The 24,252-nt window shown below is 37.2% G+C and overlaps 1 protein-coding gene across 1 annotated transcript in view; it reads left to right on the top strand.

Annotated features, from left to right (window-relative positions):
* TOX (thymocyte selection associated high mobility group box) overlaps positions 1–24,252 on the top strand; it is a 310,963-nt gene that overhangs the window by 147,242 nt on the left and 139,469 nt on the right. The window contains 1 exon segment of the mRNA NM_001261489.2: positions 13,230–13,295. Coding sequence (NP_001248418.1) covers positions 13,230–13,295 — 66 coding nt within the window.

The following is a 24,252-nucleotide window of genomic DNA, read 5'->3' as shown; positions in this document are numbered from 1 at the left end:
GATATTTAGTATTATTAAATAAGAGTGAGCAAAGCCATGGCCAAGCAATTGAAAAAACAGAACTTTGAAACCACAAAGAACCAAGGAAATGCTAATAACCTTCTAAATAATGGAATTACTTATGCTATATGATTAATGCAGTTGGCAATACAGAAACTCTTCTTAAAGTCAGCCTCACACCTTAAGGAATGTTGGTCTAAAAATCAGTTTTGAGTGGCTGCTACTGGATAAAATATAAAAAGGGGTTTTATGGAGAAAATAGCAGATGCGTGGAGCCTCCGAGGCTTTACTCAGAATGCATATTCACGAGCCCTTTTCTTTTCAGTCATCTGACAGTGTGAAAATGCACTGTTTTTAAAAGTACTGTTTATAACCTACATAAAAGTTGGAAAGTACATATTTTGAGAAACCACATTAGCTTTGGAACCACTAATACAAATGGATTGTTACAAATGCAGGTTCATTGCCCGAAAATGGAATATAATGGGATCCTGTAAAATATGAATTTTAAATATTAGACATGGGATATTTCCTGTCATATGTCTAAAGAGCTTTGTTGTCTACATTATGTAGAATGGGGAATAGGTGCTATATCACTTTCTGAGGAAAGTTCTATTAGCGCTGAAGAAAAGGTGACATTGTTCTGCTTTTAAAATAAAAATCTTAAATAAATTTTAGATAATTTAATCTTGTTCTAATGTTTAGTTTCCATCCCAGTCTTACTTAACTCCTGTTCTTAATACATGTTTAAGTTATTTGTTGCAAGTGTAATATCTCAAATAACATTAAAAGAGTTCTTGGAAACAAGACTCATTTATTTAAAATATGCACATTCTGCTCAGAACTGTTCAGAAGGTATTTTAAGCAATAATATCTTAAAGCTACTTAATCTAACATTAATATTAATTTACTTAATGATAAAAAGAATACTTCATGCAAGAATTTTTCATAGCAAATATGAAATGTGCAAAAGTTAATAATGTAATTTTTACAGAATATGAAAAATATACAGAAGAGAAGAAATCACATAATTTCTTTGATGTGAGCATTAAATGCAATATTAATTGATTAGTGAAACAGCTTAAGTATCTAGCTAGGTTATGTAATTGTTGAACTAGAACAAAAATTGTTATACAATTCAATTAAATACAAAGAGTGATTATTATGGATAATGTAATGCATAAAACTAATAAGCTATGGATACTAAAATGTTATAGGAGACATATCATCCTGTGTCATACTACTATATTTAAGTATAACCTTATATTTTCATGTCAGACTGTCTGATATCTTTATTTTATGACAATAAATTAGCCTGAAGCAATTTTACTGAAAGTAATATTGTGTAGTTTGTTATGACTGGGTAATATTTTCTGTATGAATTAAGAGAAGAGTTCAATAGCACTTTGCATTTTCAGGAAACTCCTCCTGCAGTTTTGTATGGTGGTTTTTAATACTGAGCTGTAATAGCTGTTTCCCTAAGTAATCTGAAATAACTTTAACGTTAGCCAAATAAAAACATTGCAAGAAAAAATATTTTGTGCACACACAGAGTAAATAAATGTGTACATATTTAAGGAACATGCATGTCTATGTATGCTTACATGCACATATGTATATATACATATAATGATCTACAAGCTTTTCATTTAATTGGTGATTTTACTATTATTTTTTGTCCTTTTCATTACTTTCTTCCTATCATTTCATATTTCAGGTATGACTACATTTACATAGAGATAAAAAATAATATCTAGGCTGGGCACTGTGGCTCACTCCTATAATCCCCAGCACTTTGGGAGGCCAAAGCAGGTGGATCACCTAAGGTCAGGAGTTCAGGACCAGCCTGGCCAATATGGTGAAATCCCATCTCTACTAAAAGTACAAAAATTAGTTGGTAATGGTGGTGCATGCCTGTAGTCTAGGTGATTGAGTGAGACTCCATCTCCAAAAAAAAAAAGAATCTACAGATAACTTCCCATATTAAAGACCTTTTCACAGGCAAATTGAGGGCATATTGAATCTGATTGTTTCCACTACTTCTCGCCTATTGATCTTTCCAACTAATGATGGAAACAGTCAAACTTGCCATGAGGGGGAAGTACCATAGTTTCCATATGTATAGATAGTGCTTTATAATTTACAAATGCTCTTGCGTGTCTCATCTGAATCTGACATAATTACGTAGAGCAAGAAAAGTTTTTACTCTGGCTCCCAAGACTAGTTGGCTAGAAAGTGTCAGAACCCAGACTCTTCTCTGGGTCTCCTTATTTCAAATCCACTCCATGATAGAATCTGTCCTCACTTTGTCCTATTCTGTCTTACCTACAAGAGAAGCAGAGCCCTGAATTTCCCACATGCCATGTGGGCAATGAGAAGAACGGCAGTGTCTGCAATTCTAGTCTTTTTTCCTCATTGTGCTGCTACAGATTCAGAGCAGTGCCCACCCGGTTTGCTGTTGGCATGAAAGAATAAACCAGTGTGATCTGGAGCAGTTCTAGCACAATCTGCTTATTGGAACAGACCCCCAGAATCAAGGAGGAGGTTGAGGACTTGACCACTTGGTACCATGAAGCTTTTAGCCACTATCTAAGCTTTGATGAAATGAATACTTTTCAAACTATTTAAACTAGAGTGACTGAGTGGTCCGTTTAGAATAGGAAGATGTGGGAAACTAAAGTAGGATCTGGTTTACAGAAACTTTTTTCCAGTGTCCCTGGAAAATTAGCTATTTTCATGGACAGACTTTGATTTAGAAATGAAAGAATATGGAATAAATGTTACTGCAGAATAATGGAATGGTGAGATCTCCTAAATACTTTTAGTTGTGACAGTATTGCCCTGGATTTATGTGATTCATTTAATGTCATTAAGTTAATAAAATGTGCTAAGCCTATGCTAAGTGCTAGAGATAGAAAGATAAGTTAGGGCAGTCTCTGCCCTCAAAATGCTCATAGTTCAATATAGGAGAGAGGTAGTGAAACAACAAGAGTAGGAAGAGATATGGGCTGGGATAAGCACAAGATGCCTTAAACCACGGACACAGGCACAGAGAATGCACCTCAATCATCCATGAGGTCAGGGAAAGATTACCTTCTGGTGGTAAGGTTTTCCTTGGCTAGGAGACTTTGAGTTTCTGCATGTTATTCAATCATAATTAGTAATCTTATCTCCTGGCACTGTCAAAAGTGTTCCAAGCTGGAGAATAAATTCTATGATCATCTTATTAGTAGTAAATAAGGGGAGAAATAGAAGGAAGTGGGAGCTGGAGAAGTATTTTAGGCAGATGAGATGATGGGTAAGCATAAAGACGGGGATTATCTGGCCATATGACAATCACTAAGCAACGATAAAATGTAGAGTGACAAGAGAAAGTAGAGAGGTAGATGCAGACAGGAGTGATGTCGGAAATATTTAAAACTTAATTCTCCAGGACTCAGTTTTCTTATTGGTAAAATAACGTGCAAACTGACTGTCTGTGGGGTTGTTGTGAGGATTAAATGAGTTAATGCATGTGTGTACCTGGCATATAAGTAGGCACCAAATGAGCATTTGTTGACTGAATCAATGATTATCACATTTTTATCTGGGAGTATATTGATGGTCATTTAATTTTAATGTATCAGCAAGACCATACTGGGTGGTTTATGCCTGTTAGCATCATGTGATGATACTTTGTTCTCCAATTTTTTCAGCAAAAGGGCATCACATGGTAACATTCCAGAAAGTAAGACAAGGGGCACCAATCATCTCTCACAATGCAGAATAAATAAGGCTTTGAGTGGAAGCAGGCATGCTGTTTCCAGCAAGTCTTCCAGTTTTGGGTTTGACATGTTTCTGGCAACATATGATAAAATGGACATTGTCAAAGGGGAGGATGAAGTATTTGAAAAATGCCATAAAAATCAAACAGGAGTGGAGAATGATCTAGGGGTAGAGGGGATAGTTAGAAGTGCTATAAGCAAAGACACTTTGGAACTGAAAATCTAAAATACATTGAATGCATATGCCTTGTGAAGGGGACATCTTATGTGTGAAGCCTTAAAGCAATGAAAATTATTCTATAATCTTCATAAAAATTTAGATAAATCAGCAGGGAAACTTACATGAGATCATGAGGTTTTATCAAAGGCAAGAAGGCAATAATGAATATAACTATGTGGTATTTGAAGATGTAAAAATTAAAACATTGTACTCTTTGGCTATAATGATGGATTGAATGACTCCTCAGATTCCTTAAAATGAAAAAGATATGTTAACAGAGCTTTGCTTCAGTTCACAATGGACAAATCCATACTTATACTCAATGTCCTGAAGGATTTGCCATTTAATCCAGTTCTTTAAAATGACGTTTTCATTTAGAAAACAGAAACTCTGCAATCTGAAAAAATAAATGTCAAATATCTCTTTAAAAAAATGGAGTAGCTCTAGACTGACCCTCATGTGTTTCGAATTGGTCAGGTTTGCCTGAACATACCAAAATACCATTCCACACCTGTCTTACCCCGGGAGAGTTTAATCACCAAAAGTCTATTTCTGTCACATAATTGTTATACTCAGTCACAATGTAATTTGTCTGAGTAATAATAATAGGGAAGTGAGAATCTCCATCTTAATAACCCTGTACCTTCTTATTTGTATTTTATTTTTATTTGATACTACCACTTTTAATCTCAAAATTGTTCAAGAATTGTTTGTCCTTGGTTTTTTAAAAAAGTTTTGTCATTTCAACCCACTCAATGGTCACCTAAATACAACTTCTCTGTTGCTTTCTAATACATCTGTCATTCTATTCCCATAACCTTTCTAATGCCTTGACTTACTAGTCTTATTTTTTTGTTGTTGTTTTGAGGTTCCCAGAACTGAGCAGAGTCTTCCAAACCAGATATGTGCAGAAAAATATCCTCACCTTTTTCTCTATGCGTCTATCAGATGCTGAAAAATATTCCCTGTGCTTAAAAAGAAATACCAGCAATAAAAGGTCCAACCCCCCAAAAGTAATTACTTTCATACTTTTCATTCCACATCCATGTTGAATTTAGGTACTGTGGTAAATGAGGTGAGAGCTGATATGATGTGGAAATAAGTGAGTTTCGGCAGCAAGTTTGAATGTACTTCTCAAATTGTTTCCTTCGTAGATGGATTCAGAAAAAAATTTGTCTAAAACATGAAAAGTCAGAGGAATGTTCTGAACCAATCTATTTGAAACTGTGCTGAATTTCAACTGTATGGTACAGTTTTACAGCTTTAATCATTATAGAATTTCAGAAATTACTTGGGAATTCATTTAAAAAAGAAGGCTCCTACAAGGAAGCCAAAGTCTTTGCTCCTCGTTTTCTGATATCAGACACCCTGTGGAGGCCTTTTGTAAAATCCATATTTTCATTTTATTAAACTTATTTTCATTAAATTCACCAGAATGGGTTTATAGTTAAACTTTCATCCACACGTTCTTTTCTTAAACAATACATAATGAAAATGGATTGCTTGGTGCTGAAAGTTTGGGGTTAATGAAGTTTTCTAGAAACTTGCATTTTTTTCTTTCAAATGGAGTGATGCTTTCATGATATAGGCAATTCTTGTTTCTTCTATTTATCAGTTTCATAAGTTTGTTTCTGTCTTTGCATAGGCAATTAAAATAGAATCAATGACTTTAATATAATGAAAGCAAAACAAAGACGGGGTGAGATTAGTATAGTATTGCAGTTAAGAGTGTTGTCACTTACTAACTGGTACCATTGGGCACTATTTTGGTCTAAGTTCCCAGGAAGCAGAGCCTGCAGTGAAAGCTTGAATGTTAATGCTGGGAATGCAAGCCCAGGGAAACTAGAGTGGGGGGAAAGTAAGCAAGGCAGGGAGGCAGGGAGAAGAAAACATAAGGTGTATATTTCCAAGTGACCATAGCTTTGCAACAACTCATCACTTCTTGCTTGGCATGAGGGACATAGAGGTGCTACAGAGGACATCATGAGCCAGTCCTTCCATGGGGCAATAGGAAATTTCCCTGCACTCTCAGGGTATGTTACCCAAAACCTCCTCAGCTCCAGCCAGGTGCAAAGCTTCTCTATATAAATTGCTGCTGTGCTTGGGGACACCATGGTTTATAGCTGTGTGGTGGCAATGGAAGTGGTGCCTCTGGAGGCTACATGGGAACAGTGTCAGCTCTTCCTGGAAGAAAAGGTCAGAGGCCTGAGGGTCAGGCAGGCTGAGCAGATCTGGGGAGCATGTAACTGGATCCATCACAGACAAGTTACTGGACTCCGTTGTGTTTTGTCATCTATAAAATAAGAGTAATAATATTACAGGATTATTATAAAAATTAAACAGCTTCATATATTTAGTGAAATTAGAGAAGGCCTCCAAAGGAAGAAGTTCAAACTGGTTTGAACCACTGTTACATCATTATTTTACTTGTAGAGCTTACTAGGTGACTACTCAATACTAATTAAAAGAATAACTTGAATCATAAGTTTGGTTTATTTGGTTAAAAACAAAAAACCAAAAACACAGCAATGAAAAACATTACATTGTAGCCTTACCCTTAACAGCAGAGGGAAACCGTCGTGTTTCTCTGTTGAGATTCATGCCATCGAGCCACAGGTTTAGGATAAATGCATAGTATTATTATTATTGAAAATTTCAGTTTTTACTGTTAACAAAAAGAATATCTAATATTCCTCCAAATAAGTATATCACTGGGACAAAAATGAGAATACAAACTCAGCCCCAGAGTGGAGTCCAGCTTCTAAGTTGTGGGTCTAGCACTATCTTTTGCCCACCCATGACCAAGTCTTCCAAGCAGACACACTGTGCCCGGGCCATTCTTCCTCTCCATACCATTCAGATCTGTAGTCGAGTTTTTACCACTCAAGTTCAAGTGACAGCAGCTCAACCAAGAGGGGTTGCTCTTCCCTAGTTCAGCTCTGTGTGCTCCTGGGTTGGAATGCACATCCATAAAAAGCACTAGCAGAGTAACTGTGCTTTCTTTTCTTTGGGTGTTGATAGCCTTGGCTCAGTCTGGACTCTTTCCTTTCAGTGTGATCCACTTCTGCAGCTGTGCTGTGCTTGGAACCAGTTTCATTCAGCTGGGTTCAGCATGGAGGCAGACTGACTTAAGACTATCTTGCATCAACAGGTTCAGCCTTGACACTGGGAGATAAATAGACACCTCTTCCTTCTCCAGTGCCTCCTGACATTTTCCCTTGAGACTGGTGAGGACGTGCAATAAGTGTGGGAGTTAGCTTTGCTCAGTTTTCACTGGATCCGTGTGACTGTGCATGGGAACAGCATTAGAACTATGCATATTACCACCCTACATTTGATGCTTAACTTTCAAAATGCTTTGCTTCTAGGAAACAGCAAAGTCTTCAAAGTCTTCATTGCCCAAACTTATTTCTTCTGTTACAAAAAAAAAAAAAAAAACACGATGATTCGTAATCTTATACTGGTCCAAAGAATACAAAAATGGAAATTTTATTTTGGGGATATTAGCCTCTCTAAAAATGGTTTGTTATAAAGCACCATCTAAGAAATGTCAAATTGACTCCCTGTTATAAACATTTCCATTTTTAGCCCTTCTTTTCAAACACCAAAGTATCAAATATTCTTTCAGAAAACACCCAGAAATGTAAGCTTTTTCCCTTTATAGGCAGTACAATGTGGTACTGTTTCATGAATTCCATGAGGCTGTTTTTCCCCCTAGCAGCACTTTTCTGATTTTCTTTTAATGGTTTCCCTAAAATGTTCCCATTTTCTGTACCAGTGCCAATGACTGATTTACACTTCACATTCTATTTTTGACTTTTCTTGTCTTTGTGGTTTTGGTAGCCTAATACCGCCCATTTTTGCTCATCATTCACTATGTTCAGATATTGCTAGATTTCTCCTTTCAATTTTTAAATAGAAGAAATAATAACTACCTAGTTTGAAAGCTCTTTGGGATTATGGGTTTGGTTAATATCCTCTAAAAACAATTTCAAAAAACTGAAGTAGAAGATTATAAATGACTTTTTATGTGATTGCATCCCCTGGTGCTTTGAAATAAAAACACAATGAAGAGTCTAAAAGCGCTTGGTCAGGAAGGCTAATCCTGGGTTGATGCCATTTACATTTAGATTTAAATAAATCAGCCTATTTATTCTTTCAAACTTTGATTCAGGTTTTAAATTGAGAATACATGGAAATTAAAAACCTTAGTATGCTTAGATATATTTTGAAAAGTTATGATGCCTAAATTCAGTTGACTTCTAAGAATAATAACTGTGATGAGCATATGGAGTAAGGAAATGCAGTTAGTTATGTTTAATAACTATAATTTTATTGCAATAATTACTAATAATGCTCATCTAGTCTGTAATTCAGGTAGAGTGAAGTGGGGTCATTAGAATGTGGCAATGTGAATGCTGTGCCTTCAGGTCTGTAGAGTGCGCGCGCGCACACACACACACACACACACATACCAGCTACAAATAGCCATTGAGTCTATTCCCACTTCTTATGGAGATGAAGGATAAAGCTGTAGTCAGAGTCTGATTCCTCACTTTTTATGAGTGTTGGAGTGAAAAGCAGTATGTCATAGTGGAAAACTCTTCTACTAAGAATCCAGACCTTGGTTCTATCCCCAGATGGACCTCATAAACAATACAAAGTCTATTTATTCAATCATAACATGAGAGATTCTGATGTGATGGTTTCAGGCATCATTCTACAAACACACTTCTAAGACCAAGAGCTATAATTCTACTTCAGGTGACAACTGTCCACAAGCTTATGGCATGGGGTGCTTTCTAAGATTGTTGGGTCAGCAGGAGGCCTGCTGAGAGCCCTGGAACCAGCTCCTGGTCAGGGTGTGGTTGGACGGAGCTGTGACAGTGCAGTGATAATATTAACCTGATAGGGTAGGGTGGGAAAGGTCCTGTGAATGCTGGGATCTTGGCTTACTCTTTTCCCCTGGGCCCAGGAGTGTGTCCAACCACGATCTTTCAACTGCAAGGGGAATGACTACGCCTATTCTGATACACATATGTATTTTTATTTGGCAGCTCAAGATTCTTTGGAAGGAGGGCATACACATTTTATTTATAGCCAAGTCTCTTGATTCCTGGCCAGTCTATATGTTTTATATTAAATAAAATTGTATTAAATAAAAATCCTGAGGAAGAACTGAATCTAACATTTGAGTAATGTTGTCCTGGCCATTTCTGTACTTTCTTTTCTTTTTATTCTTTTTCTGTTGTGGTTGTTGTTCTCTTTAAGGGCTTCTGTGCCTGTATCAGTTTTAATCCACTGTAAGACTTTGAGTCAACTGCCTTAAAAAGCCATCAAACCATTCTCTAAAAGCTGAAATTCTTCCTCTTCTTAAGTTACCACCTTCTCTAGAAAGATAATATATTTAATCCAGCAAATATGTTTCAGTTTTTGTCATTTAGGCAATAAACATTTCAGAAGACCTATTATGTGCCAGCCCTAAGCCATAAAGAAACTAAAGATAAGGAAGGTATGCACCATTCCTTCTGGTGGCTCACAGTCTAGTGGAATCAATCCCCCAACAAAACCTGCCCCGAAACAGAGGGCTGCCTAGGGGAACCCAGAGCCTGCAGACAGCCCAGCCCTCACTAAGGGGAGGTGAGGAGTCTACAAAACACTGCAACAAGTAAAAGGGAAGGAAGGCATTCTGGACAAAGAGGTGTGATTGTGTGTGGGACGCACTGGAGCACAGGAAGTGGGTGAGATAGGAACTGAGAGCAGAGTCTCATAACAAAATCAACATGGCTCTTCTCCTCTAGAAAGCAAGTGACAGCATGAAATAAATACATTTTTATATTGTAGGCTCCCCAGAAATACACTTTTGGAGGAGTTCTGAATATCCTGATAGCAGTTTTTAAAAGCCACCTGTATTAGGGTGCTCCAGAGAAACAAAACCAACTGGATGGATGGATAGATGATCGATCGATCGATCTATCTATCTATCTATCTATCTATCTATCTATCTATCTATCTATCAATCTATCTATCTAAAGAGATTCAGTATAAGGAATTGGCTGACATGATTATGGATGCTGAGATTTCCCAAGACCTGCAGTTAGCAAGCTGGAGAGCCAGGAGAACTGATGGTGTAGTTCCAGACCAAAAGCTGGCAAGTTTGAGGTCCAATAAGAGCCAATGTTATTTCAAGTCATGCCCCAAAACAGTGAAAGACTGATGTCTCAGCTCAACAGTGAGGCAGGAGGAATTCATTTACTCTAGTCAGCCCTTACTATTCTAGTCAAGCCTTCAACTGATTGGCGGAGGCCCACCCACCTTGGGGAGAGCAATCTGCTTTACCAAGTCTATCAATTCACGTGTTAATCTCTCTCAGAAACACCTGCATGGATACCCAGAAGAATGTTTGACCAAATATCTGGGCAGCCCATGGCCTAGTCAAGTTGACATGTAGAATTAACCATCATTCCCTCTCTCGGTTTTCTGCCAGGCCAAATACTAGGTTGACAGCGCCTCACGACACTTAAAAAAATTCTCTCAATATCACAAATTCTGGATAATATACCAGTGTCATTGAGATAATGCCATCACTCTGCTTTGACCATTTTTGGATGTTATTTTCAGAATTGATAGCTAACTTATCATTATGATTCAGAATATATTGATATGTTCTGGTGATGAAGTGCATAGGCGGCTAAAAAGCCAGGGGCCTGGGTTTGCATTCCAGCCCTACCTCTCACAAGCTGTGTAACTTGAAGCATCTAGCTTAACTTATCTGTGCCTTTGTATCTTCTTTTGTAAAATGTAGGTAATAATAATACCTAACTCTTGGTTTTGTGATGCTTAAATCAGTCAATACATGTAAAGATACAGGTGGCAGGAACATAAAATGTGCTTAAAAATCTAGTTATAATGCTTACAGCCACATATCTTTTATAGTAAAATGCTGTTTTAGTCTTGGCCCAATATTACCTAAGTATTGGTACTTCTTGAGGAAAGAGTCTTCATCAAGAGCAGTAACACCGAATGTACTCAATTAGCGTACATGTTGGATAGACTCAACCCAAAACTTCAAAGCCTTTAGCTGGCTTGAGAACAACAACAGATTTAGAAAATGAGTTAGAGAAGATGAAATAGAAAGTAACACATTTATAGAATATGCACAGGCAGTGAAGTATTTGGTTCACTCCACTTCTTCAGTTTAGTTTGTTACAGTCAGAGAAACTGTCCGTATTTTAAATGGTTCCTTGGCACCTTCACATGAAAAACATTTGCAAACAAACCAGTGTACTCCAACAGTGGGTGCAGATGAAGAAATGCGCAGTGAGGCTCTTTGTTAGGTCTTGAGTTGTTAGGAGTAACAGGCAGATTGGCTGGGGCTGGCCTATCTTTGGGTTGAAAGAGTTCACCTGTTTGATGGGGCACGGTGGCTCATGCCTGTAATCCCAGCACTTTGGGAGGCTGAGGCAGGTGGATCACCTGAGGTTAAGAGTTCGAGACCCTGCCTCTACTAAAAGTACAAAAATTAGCCGGGCATGGTGGTGGGCACCTGTAGTCCCAGCTACTCGGGAGGCTGAGGCAGGAGAATCACTTGAACCTGGGAGGCGGAGGCTGCAGTGAGCTGCGATCGCGCCATTGCACTCAGCCTGGGTGACAGAGCGAAACCCTATCTCAAAAAAAAAAAAAAAAAAAAAAAAAAGAGTTCACCTGTACAATGGAAAAGCAACCTGGGGTAAGTCACTTCAACTCCAGGTTCATGAGCCAGTTGACAGAGCAACCAAAACACCCAGTTGTGTTATTTTTTATTTGCTCTAACAACATCTTTCAATAAGTAATTTCATTATGTTTAGATAAGTCGTTCACATAACGTGAAATATATTTGTAGGGTGATGTGTGAAGAAATCCTTTGATTCTCTGAGCTTAGTCTCGTGAGTGCTTCCATGTCTTTAGGGAGGTCTTTATTTACAGCTTATGTTGATGTGAACTTTCAGGGCACCCACTCTGGCGATTACAGTTTAGAGGCTGTGGAGCGACCCTCATGTTGGTGTAACCTTCTTCTGCTAGCAGTTCATAGGTGGTGGAATGAGATCTCTATAATACAATATTTTTTATGTTCTGATATAACACCATTTTTTCATAGTACATAAAGTATGAAGTATGTCCATAATACCATGGTTTGCACCACTATCAATAACACTATTCTGTTTCGAAAAGTAATTATTCAGACTTTCAATTCCCCATGTCTGAAATTAGCCCACCAATGAAAGTATATTCAGACCCAGCTCTGTGAAGTTACTGTGTTTGTCCATTTGATTATTACCTTGGAAAAATTCTTCCTCTAACTAAAAAGAGAAATGCTTTGCTCATCTGTCAAGTGACTAAAAATAGCTGAGGATTAAGTCTGAATAGAGTGATGACTACTTTCAAAACCCCAAATAATGAAAAGTATGTTGTCGTTGTTGTTGTCGTTGTTGTTGTTGTTGTTGCTTGAACTATTGGAGAGTTCTCCAGTTGTTCTGCCCCTGCGAATTTCTTTCTTCCAGCCTTTTCCTAATTTGAAAATTTGCACGTGAATTTCTATGCATTTTTAATACATGAATTCGATATCTTTGAAAAATTTCAGAAAGGAGTATTTCATTGTGCCTGTATATTTTTATTATTTATTGTTATTATCATTCTTAGCCATGGTTATAGTGGCACATGCTCTTTTCAAATATTATTATAAAGTTAAATTTTTCTTCATCAGAAGGTTATTATGATGCCAGTTTTAGTCTATTGTGAAAACTCTGCACTTTTTCTTTTTTGAGAGCTAAACTCAGAATGCACTGAGCTGTGCCTTCGTGTATTTTTCGTTATTCTTTTCTTTCAGAAATCATGCCATTCATTTAATACTTCATTACAACTGAACTGCAATATGTATACATGGCGTGCAAAATGAGCCATTTTGTTTTAAAACAGATTGCAGATGAAAGGAAACCATTCATTTCTTGCTTGCTTGCTGTAATTACTAGAGCACTAATTACTCCAAATCACTGACATCCAGGGTCAGTAAGGATGACAACAGAAACATCAAAGAAAAGATGTGGCTCGCTTACTGTGACAGATTTTCCATAGTCCCAGCCGCAGTATTTTTTTATGGCTACTGTTTTCCAGTTTGATGGTTAAAAAACAAAGCAAAACAAAACAAATAAAAACCAAACATACCCGCAGTCAAGATTGCTGAATGTTTACTATTATTTCATTCGCAGTTTGACGGTGAGAACATGTATATGAGCATGACAGAGCCGAGCCAGGACTATGTGCCAGCCAGCCAGGTGGGTTAATTAATCTTCTCTGCCTTGTTTCAAATTGTAATTAAACAAATTCAAAGAGTTGCATTGCAAATGAGTAGCACTATCAGTAACTGCCGCAATCAGGAATAATCATAATTTATAAACAAAGCATTTAAGCCTTGTTTCCAGTTAATGAGATAGAGCTGATAAAACACCAGAGTTGGCATTTGTTGAAAGATACTACCTTGTTTCCTCTCCAGAACGGCAAGCAGCTGTTTTGCCAGCATGATCTTTCCTAAACAGTTGTTTTACCTTTAGGAAATAAAGTCTTTACAGGTGCAGGTTATTTGTGCTTCTGACTGTAGACGATTTAATCATTATAAGCTACACGTGTCACAAATAGCTTTAATTATCAACGGTTGGGGCCATTTTCAACAAAATGTAATGTTCGTAACCCAAATCCCATGGCCGGTGGGGCTAGAAGGCCGCTTTTACGATCTCCTGGGAAGGTAAGGAGTTGGGGCTGGGGAGGAGCTTTCAGGCCAAAAAAACATGATCTGATTGAAACCTTTCAAGGGCACCTTTGTATACATTTCACTGGGAATAGTTGACAAGGTATTTAATCATGAGAAATGACAACAAAAGTCCAATGAGAATGTAAATGGTTACATTTATGAAAGTAAATGTTTGACTATTTATTTTTAGATACTTAAGACCAGATCCTTTAATTCAGTGGAACATTTAAAGCCAAACTATAACTGCCCTTGGATACCAGTATAACGTAAAATATGAGAACATTGTAAGCAAAAATAAATAAGTGAAAAAGTGAAAGCAAGGAACAGTTCACAGGAGCATTTTGTTGACACAAACATGTTTTTTTCTAGAATGGTAAAAATCGTGGTAGATTGGAGTTTCATATATTAGTAATTCTAAAATAAACTTAATAATATTCAGTGCCTACATATCCACACATACAGATTTAATAACTAGAAGGGGTTGGGGAATGGGTTGGGAGGGAGCATAAAACTTCTTTTTCTTCATTAAGGTTGTCAGTGAATTAAATCTAATGTATATGTTAAGGATGCACTCTGTGACCAAAATGGCTCATGCTTAACTGAAAACAGAGGCAGGCCTGCATCTCCCTGAACTTTGCATTTAGAAGTCATTAGGATCACTGCCTTCTCTGGCAGATATTCTGGAAACTACACTGTATTGTTCAGCTGAAAAGGTCATCATGAAGTTCAAAGATCGTGACTACATTGCCTTCCATTCAACTGAGCTGATCACTCTAAGAATACCTTTGGAAGGCTGAGCTTTGCATTTAGAAATCTTCCTTAACTGAATTCATTTGGCTAAGTAGCCTCCAAGATCCATAGGTAGTTCTGAATAGGACTGTTTGATTAAAAAATGAAAAATGTTACTATTAATTTTCTTCTAACCATCAATCCCAAAACTGTACTGACAAGTTTAGTATTACTATTAGATTAAAGCAACCTGGTATCATCTCTTTGGTGCCTTTAGGGTTTTGAAGTGTAAGGGCTAATTGAATTTGTTTGAAACAGTAGAAACACAAACTCAATAAATGATGGCTGTTATAAAGCAGCTGCTCCCTCTTAGAGAATCATTATGTCGGTCTTAAAGAGTTTTGGATAAAGGATTGGAAATTCAGAACATATACATCATAATGACTTGGCTCCTTAGATTTTAAAATTCAAGTACAATGCCTAATATTAAGCCCTTACTGAAATCCAACAACTAACATTGTTTTTCTTCATGTGTCAGTCAGGAGTTAGTAAGAATGTTTTGAACACCAGTGATAATTTGTAAAGAAGAGCCCCAAATACTTTTGTGCTTTTTAAAGATAGAGCAGGCTTGTGAGCCAGAAAGAAACACTTAAAAAATAATGTGCCATATATGAAAATGTTTTTAGAATGTGCTGTTTTAAAATTCAGACTAGTGTAAGGTAATACATGCTCTGGAGAAAAATAAACTTCACAAATTACATAAGTTGAATGGCCTTAGCTAAATTTTACACTTAACATTCCTTTTGTTTACTATAATATGGTATGTTCAAGAATTCATTACCAGGTATTCTTTTAGGGAATTTTAATCAATTTACTCCTTTAGGCAACCATAAATAAGATTTTAGTCATCCTGCAGGGAAAAAAAAATAGTTTTTTCCTTTTCCTACATAACATCAAACATCTGCATAGTTTAGTAATCCAAGACAACTTGCCTCATAGCATCACTCAACAATTATAATTCCTGTTCAATTTTCAAATCAGTACATGCTTTGGGACTTATAGACTAAGTTGCTAAGTAGCAACATATGGCACACTACTGCTCCTGTGATGTTGCTGCAAGCAAATAGCATAATTCTAAACTTGAAATGATTTTTATAGAAAGCCAATGCTGGAACTGCTCCAGAAATGGAAGTACACTGTAAAAATTAATGATATTCTTTTAGACAGTCCAAAGGGCTCTTTGGCACTATCTACTGCATGCATTCTCTACCTCTTAAGCTAGAGTATACAAATCCTTAAAACTTTTTTGCATATAGTTTTATAATTGATAGGCAACTTTTAAATTGAATATACCACCTTATAGTAAGCCTGACAAGTATATAATAAAAACTCGTAAGATTTCCATTTTACTCTGGCACCATTCTTGGAATATTGACTGTTTTCTCCTATAATAGCTATTAAGTGTGCTGGTCACTCAGTGCTTTAATTTAAACATCATTTAACTTTTTTCTTACACTGGTTAGAATTTGAACCAGCAATTCAAGACTTCTTTGTGTGTTTCCAAACCCTGGCTAAAGGCACCTTGTTGCTTAATACCTCCTGAACTTTGTCCCGTTAAGAGTTTGTGGGAGAATGTGAGTGGGCTAATGAAAGGAAGCCAGATGAGCAGCTTGTCAGAAACCCACTTCTTTGCCATTCTGAACTTGTCATGTTTGATTGAGATGACAGTATCTAGACCAGAAGGACACAAAGTAGCAATATGTAGGATGAACAAGTCTAGAGATGTAACCTGCAACATGAGGACTAGAGTTAATAATACGGTATTTAGGGCTGGGCGTGGTGGCTCACGCCTGTAATCCCAGCACTTTGGGAGGCTGAGGTGGTGAATCACTTGAGGTCAGGTTTGAGACCAACCTGGCTAAAATGGTGAAACCCTATCTCTACTAAAAATACAAAAATTAGCCAGGCATGGTGGTGTGTGCCTGTAATCCCAGCCACTCCAGAGTCTCTACTCCGGAGGCTGAAGGCAGGAGAATCGCTTGAACCCACGAGGTGGAGGTTGCAGTGAGCTGAGATCACACCACTGCACTGTAGCCTGGGCAACAGAGTGAGATTATGTCTCAAAATAATAATAATAATATAGTATTTGGGATGTTTGCTAAGTGAGTACGTTTTAGCTGTTCTTGCCATACACACACAAAATAGGTAACTCTGTGAGATGATAGATATGTTAATTTGCTTCACTATATTAACTGTTTTATTATCTATATGTGTATCATAACATGTTATATGCCTTAAATCTATACAATAAAACGTATCTTATAAAATATCTGGACCAATATGCCGCCGGCAGAACAAAACAGCGGGGTATTGGGCTTCCCACCTCAGAAATTTCTCTAGAATTTTCTCAGCCCACTCAGATATGCATGCTCTGGGGTTCTCTTATCTCCCCATAAAACTTCAGCCCCTTTCTCCAGCTCCTAGAATAGTTGTAGTACCTTTCATAGTCCTTTATATGAGGCTGTCGTCACAATATAAATGTTCATCTAAATTAAATAACGTCAAAAGAAGCAGAAGAGAAGTCTAGTTCCCTTCATGAGAACTTTCTACAGCACTAGGTTATTTAATTTGATTTTTCAGGTTTGAATATGTGCCATGGCTTTCCCCCATTCTTTCCTCTTCTGAGTCAGTTTCAAGAATGTCCTTTTCTCCCAGGCGTGGTGGCTCATGCCTGTAATCCCAGCACTTTGGGAGGCCAAAGTGGGTGGATCACCTGAGGTCAGGAGTTCGAGACCAGCCTGGCCAACACAACAAAGCCCTGTCTCTACTAAAAATACAAAAATTAGCCGGGCATGGTGGAGTGCACCTGTAATCCCAGCTACTCGGGAGACTGAGGCAGGAGAATTGCTTGAACCCAGGAGGCGGAGGTTGCAGTGAGCCAAGATCACGCCACTGCACTCCAGCCAAGGTGACAGAGGGAGACTGTCTCAAAAAGAAAGAAAGAAAAAGAAAAAGAGAGAGAGAGAGAAAGGAAGGAAGGAAGGAAGGAAGGAAGGAAGGAAGGAAGGAAGGAAGGAAGGAGGGAAGGAGGGAAGGAGGGAAGGAGGGAAGGAAGGAAGGAAAGAAGGAAAGAAGGAAAGAGTGTCCTTTTCCATGGCTGCCTGTTTGTTCGTTCTGTGTTTTCCACCAATGCCCTCGACTCAGGGACTCGGCTCTTCACATGCCTGCCTCAGTTGAAGTACTGTCTGAAAAGATCAAGAAGGACTGGTCTTTTTTATACAAGAAATAATACTTTAATATTAAGGAAGAATGAGAAGATTTTTCTGGCATCAGGTTATGGAAAAGCTCAGGTTACTTGATTGAACCAGATTTTTAATAAATCACTTCCTCTTAGACCTTGACCTTTGCTCTACTAAACTATTTCCTTCTGTTTGGTTCCCCGCCTTGCTCCCTTCATTCCCTCCCTCCTTCCCCACCACCTTCCTGCTTTCATTCCTTTCTTCCTTCTTCTTTCCATGAAAAGTTATCCTTTAAGCTTGAACTATTTTTTGTTGTTCATTATAAGCATTATAGTAAATCCTAAATATTAAATATCCTGGCCCGAGATCATATTTTAGAGGATTCTGAGATTGTGAGCAGTTTTCTCTCTCCCCACCTCCAGCCCCCTCTGGAATTCTGTCTCTTACTTGGTCCCTCAAATCTCAAGATTAAAAATAAGAATGATAAAATATAGCAATATTATGTTTTCCTGGAATCAGTTACAACTAAGCATTTGACATACAGTTCATAAAGTACATTTTGAATATAAAATTGAAGAGCATATATATATATCCAGGTCAGCTTTCATGTGAATTTGAGGTTTGATTTCTAACTCCACTGGGCACCTGTCCCTGATAGCAGCTCAAATTCGACATATCAGTTCATCAAACCACAACTCATCACCTCCCACCTGCTTCCTCACCCCCAATCTTCTCTTTTTTCTTTACTGCTTATAATCAGAAGTGTTAACACCACCTCTTCAAACACCCAAGACAGAGACTTGGGGAGTCTCCCTCGTCATTCAGCCTTTGGTTAATTCCAGATAGTGTTGATTCTACTTTTTGGCCTATCTATTGAATCCATCTCCTCTTTTCCAGCTACACAATTTCTGCCTTCATTATAGGCCTCACAGTTTCTCATGAACTCATCTTACCTTCTCTCATTTCCTTTTCCTCATCTTTGCTGAATGGTACACACCTCAGTGCCTTGCCATTGTCTACAAGGCTGCTTTATCATGGTGTGTATTTGTCCCTGGGTGGCACATGGCACACTGGCATCACCAGGGATGTCCTTGTCTTGCTCCCCTGATTGTGAGCTCTTGAAGGTAGGACTCACTCTTGTTTCTGTCTGGCTTTCCTGTGCCAGGAATAGTGTTTGACATATCAGAGGTATGCAGCATTGTTTGTTGAAAGATGAGCAAATCAGCTAAAATATTTTATGTACATTTTTTTTAATCACATGAATACTTAGAGTCTTCCATTGCAATGATTCTTGACCCTGCATTGCAGACATTTAGCAAATCCAGCCCTACCCTGTCATGGCAGTAGGACACTTTATCTTCATGCCAGTGCCCTTATATATTAACAAAAGGTTCCAGCACTCCCTCCTCCTTGGAGAATTATTTCAGGTACAAGACTCAAAGAGTTAACATGATAATAAACTAGATAATGACAGTCAATGCTTGTTACAGTAACATCAGGCTGTTGTTTATCATCAGCAATGCAATGGAATTGGAAATAGTAGTGTGCTCCAAATTTCTTTTTGTACAATATTCTCTCAAATCTGCTGTTAGAATTATGTTTTAAGATTTACAAATATATTAATGACTCTCTATTTGTTTAATTTCGTGTTTTCCTAATGAGAAAATTCTCCAGGTTAGAGTGTAAATGAGGTATGACAAAAAAGGCCTAGAAAGTGTAATATTTTTAGAGTACTTTTGAAAAACAAATCTCCTTACTGTGGGTCATAACATCTCCATGATTGTGACATAAATTTGAACTGTAAATTGGACCAATTCCTTTTAGATTAGTTCCTTTTGGCAGAAATTTCAGAAGTAACATTAAGTTGACTTTTTGACCATTGACCCAACAGAATGATAAAGCTGCCATGCTCTGAGTAATCGAGTTAGCCCAACAAAGTCTGGCATCTTAACAAGCCCAGACTAGTTACTCAAACCAGTCTTCAGTGTAACATTCAAATGATTACTCTGTGCAGTCCCGGAGGTATTCATTACAGACAAAATTGCTCTTGTTGCCTTGCATACAAGCTGAGTTTTCAATGGGAAATGAAAGGATGCCTGGAAAAATAGGCCACCTAATTAAGTTAAACTACTCTAGCATTTGGCTTGACATCTTCATTACTCAAAATTAAAAAGATGCTTCACTTGAGCACACAAGTTACTATTGTTTATGTTGTTTTCTTCCTAAATTGGCTTCTTACATGGAAGTCTGTTTTTCAGCATTATATCTTGAAATAGCTCACATAATTCTTACAGTTTATAAAAATGTCTTAATAGCTGTATGGATACTGAATACAGGCACCATACAAATATATATCTTAGGGCTTGGGATAGTCAAACACACATTGGCCTTTCTGCATATTTTGTTGACCGACCACATTGATGTTGTTGAACTTTAGGTAATTCTTGACCCATCTAGTCTTTATTATTTTAGTTGGGTATTGACTCCATTAGCTATAAATGATCATCTACATGAAAATATGAATTCCTAAAAAGAAAAAAAAAGAAATAGGCCATAATGTTTAAACTGAAATTCATTTGTCCAGTAAAAGTGTTTTATATCAACCTCACCAGCAGAGGAACTATTTTAGGAACATTTTAAAACATAAACACATGTAGAGCACACCATCTACTGATTGCCAGTTTCTACTCATTGACACTAATGAGGCTGCTGACAGGTTAAATGTTGTGTATCATATACATTTCCAAGCTGTGGGATTTGTGAATATAAGACTCATTTTTTATTTGTTTCTGGGTAGGCGTGAGAATTTTAGAATAATTGTCAAATAGTGTGTTTTATCAAGTATTAGGGACATGTATTTCAGTGACAAAAATTATGAAAATATCTGAATGGAATAGCATTAGTGGTAAAAACAGATTCTCAAAACCTCGCGCTCCATATGGAGCATGATTTATTCAATGGACAGATGTCAAGTGATGCCAGCACATTTAGGCGTTGGAGGGAGGAGTTGTGGCACTACTGCAGTCTGACCAGTTGTGTGGTAGCATTTGATACATTTTGAAAGCAGCCATTTGGCTTATTTACAATTATATTTTGAACAATTTTTTTTTCTTTAGCATGTGAACAATTATAAAAAACTAAATGATCCTTCCTGTTAAATTTTGCAATTATAACATGCTATATTCTTTTCTGGTTGCACATAATAAACCTGTCACTGAAGAATGCCCTCCAAAATAAGTATAGTATTTCAATTTAAGAATAGTAATGTGTTGAATATTGTCACCTGTCTATGCTAGCTCCGTTTCCAAGGTGCTTGAAGATTGTTCTAAAGAAACACTGAATTTTCAATATGTCACTATGTTAAGTAAAAGCACTTTTGCCCATTTTTACTGTAAAAAACAGTGGGGCTTAGAAAAGTTAAGGTGTTTTCCAACCACCCCAATGTCTTCTGAGACCTCCTTCTGTGTATCCTCACCTGCCACCTCAAACACCTTTAAAAAAGAGCCAAGTTTCCCTCTGCAGTTTCAGTTCCTCAGTTTGGGAGCAGACCTAGCTAGACTTCCCAGAAACACAAAGAGGGTTTTAGTGTAATCTTTATCCATATCTGTATTTTTTTTCTTTCTCCTGTGTTCTTTCTGATCTATATTATTTTATAGTTTGAGTATTTAAAAATGTAACTATAACCCTAATGATTTGAAATTAATTGGTGGCTATCTTAGAAAATGTTCTCCATACATTCTTTGCTGTTCATAAATTAGGATAATTGATGCTGTCGGTAGCAAAGCCAAACAAGTGACTTCTAAGGCCCAGCATCAGATTATTCAAATGTAATAGCCTGATCTGAAACTCCCAAGGGTTCTGATGGTCATGATTTGAGCCCAGTAATGAAGGCTTTTCTGGGCCTTCCAGCATTTCAGGAGAGGCCTTCCTTCAAGAAGAGCTAAGCCTACTGTTTGTTGTTATTCTCCAAAATCACAAAGAGAGTGACCTTGGAGGAAATGGGAGTGGGGGACAATAGGGATGCTGGGTGAGACTGGGTCAGCAGCTCTATACAGAAATTGCCTTCAGGGATGCCGAGACTTCCCTGTACTATGGGTGCAAAGGTTTTTTGTTTCTTGGGGTTTTTTTATTTATTATGCTCTGACCTCAATGAAACTTCTTGCTTTTAAAGATGATGATAAATTTCAGTAGTAGGAAGCTTCTTCTTGCCTGGAAGTTTAAGTCAGTACCCTCCTCTCCCAGTGTCCCGAAAGAATTGGATTTATAATAATAATAGCTGTCAGTTGGAAGCTACCAGTTTCTGACAAGGAACTAAACAAAATCTACACACTTACTTTCTCATTTGATCCTTACAACAATTCAGTGAGGATGAGAGAGCTAGAGTGACTTACCAGACCTCCAAAAGATAGTAAATATCAGAGCTAGGATTCTGGCCTTGGAAGGTCTAAGGCTTCTGTCAAACTCCATCCTTGGTCAGCTAGGCTTAATTTTATTTTAGAACTTTAAGGACAAAATGTTGACATACTTCAGTGCTAAAGAGTATTGAGATAACTGCAATGTGTTACATGTGTGAGAATACTCTGGGAAATATTAGCTTATGCCAAATGAAACCATGGATGCTTTACCATTTCTTATTTACAAAGCAGTAATTTCATACTTGTGCACACATAAAAGCTGAACAATCACGCAGTGGATATTTGCTGTCCCTGGATTCCTTGTTGCAGAGCAGTGATTCTTCCCTCCCCTTCTCAGCCAGCTTTTGCCATGCCTGTGCCACCACTGCCCAGTCCTTTCCCTCCACACTCCACTGCTTTTCTTGCCCAAGTCCAGGACTCTTTTCCCACCCTAGTTTCTCTTCCTTTTCCCCTCCAGAAGATAAACTACAAGAAGTCTTTCCACAGAAGACATCTCACCCTCCCTCCACTCTTCCCTAGAAATCCCACTTCTGGGGAACTGAACATTGAGGGGTCTTACCGTCATTAACATGGGGGAAACTGTCTTCATTTTTTCAACTTTTTTTTTCCACATCCCAATCTTTAGCATAAGCTTTCTTTGTAGGAAAGATCTAGCAAGTGAGATGAGCTCCAGTATTTAGAGAGATGCACTTGCAACTCTTCCCTGGGAGGAGGAATTGCATATCAGCGTGGGATGAGTAGAAATAGGAGCTTCTTTTTCTCCTTTCTGGACCCCTTAAGAGCACAGGCTTTCTATTAGCTCTGGTCCTCCGCTAATTTGGCTTCTTCATGCAGAATGTGAGTTTGCACCCAGCATTTGCTGATTTCTCCTCAAGAGACAAAATAAAAATGATTGGCCATGAATAGATACATACAGCATGTATTTTTATATGTATATATGAAATATACACATATATGAAATATATACATATTTATTTTATATTTTATATACATATAGAAATAGCCCAACACTGAATGCTCAACTCCATGCTGGTTGCCTGCATATGACTTAGCAAACAGAACCTAGCCTTAAGCAAAAATCAATTTAACACATTTCTTTTAAAAAATAAAAATTTATTAAAACTTAAAGGCTGCACGTGATTTAAAATAGTATATTAAAACCTAATACATTGCAATCAATTGTTAACAGTAAACAATGTCTGTATAATGTTTCTTTGGGATTCCCATCTACCCAACTAGTTCTATAAATGCAGACAAATAATTTAACCTCTCTGGAACTCATTTTTCTCATATGCAAAGTTCAAGGACGATTTCTTAGGTTTCTTCTTGAGCAAGCATTCTATGATTCCATTTGAGCATAAGTAGAGAACTGTAGAAGGTTATCCTAAGGAAATAAGTGGATTAAGTTATTTGTCATGGTGTGGTTTGCAACAGCAAAATCTGAAACATCCTAAATGTTCAAAATGGAGAACTGATAGAATAAATGATAGAACATGAATACAATATGCAGCCATTTAAACAATAATGTTGATGGTATTTATTAGCATGGAAAATTATTCACAATCTGTTTTAAGTCATCACATTAAATTATATAATGGTGTAATAATAAAAATATAGCTAACATTTATTTATTGCTTCTTTGAACCAGTGTATTACTCGAAGTATTTACATTATCTCATTTGTCATATTTAATCCTGATATATCCTTAACGAATTGAAGACTAATGTCATCCCTATTTTATAGCTTTGGAAACTGAGACTTATAGAAATTAAGTAAATACATCTACCAAGAGATGAGCTGAGATTTGTATTTAGCATTTCCAGCTCCAAAATCAGAGCTCAATTATCTGACTTTTGTTAAGGAAAACAAAAACAAAAGCTCAAAACAAACTAGCAAATAGGCACTAAAAAGAATCTCGAAAGACACACATTTTTATGTTTTGCTCCTGAGTGGTTGGATTAAAGGTGATTTTTTTTCTTATATATATTTTCTAATTTTTTTAAACTAGTTAACATGGGTTATTTAAAAAATAAAGCCAAAAAATATGGAACTGAATCTCAGAATGTATGAACTCAATATGAGAATTGAAAAAGTCTAGATG

This window comes from Macaca mulatta, chromosome 8 (assembly GCF_049350105.2).
Source record: "Macaca mulatta isolate MMU2019108-1 chromosome 8, T2T-MMU8v2.0, whole genome shotgun sequence".
In the NCBI taxonomy this organism is placed as follows: Eukaryota; Metazoa; Chordata; class Mammalia; order Primates; family Cercopithecidae; genus Macaca; species Macaca mulatta.
This window is presented reverse-complemented; position numbering and strand designations above follow the sequence as displayed.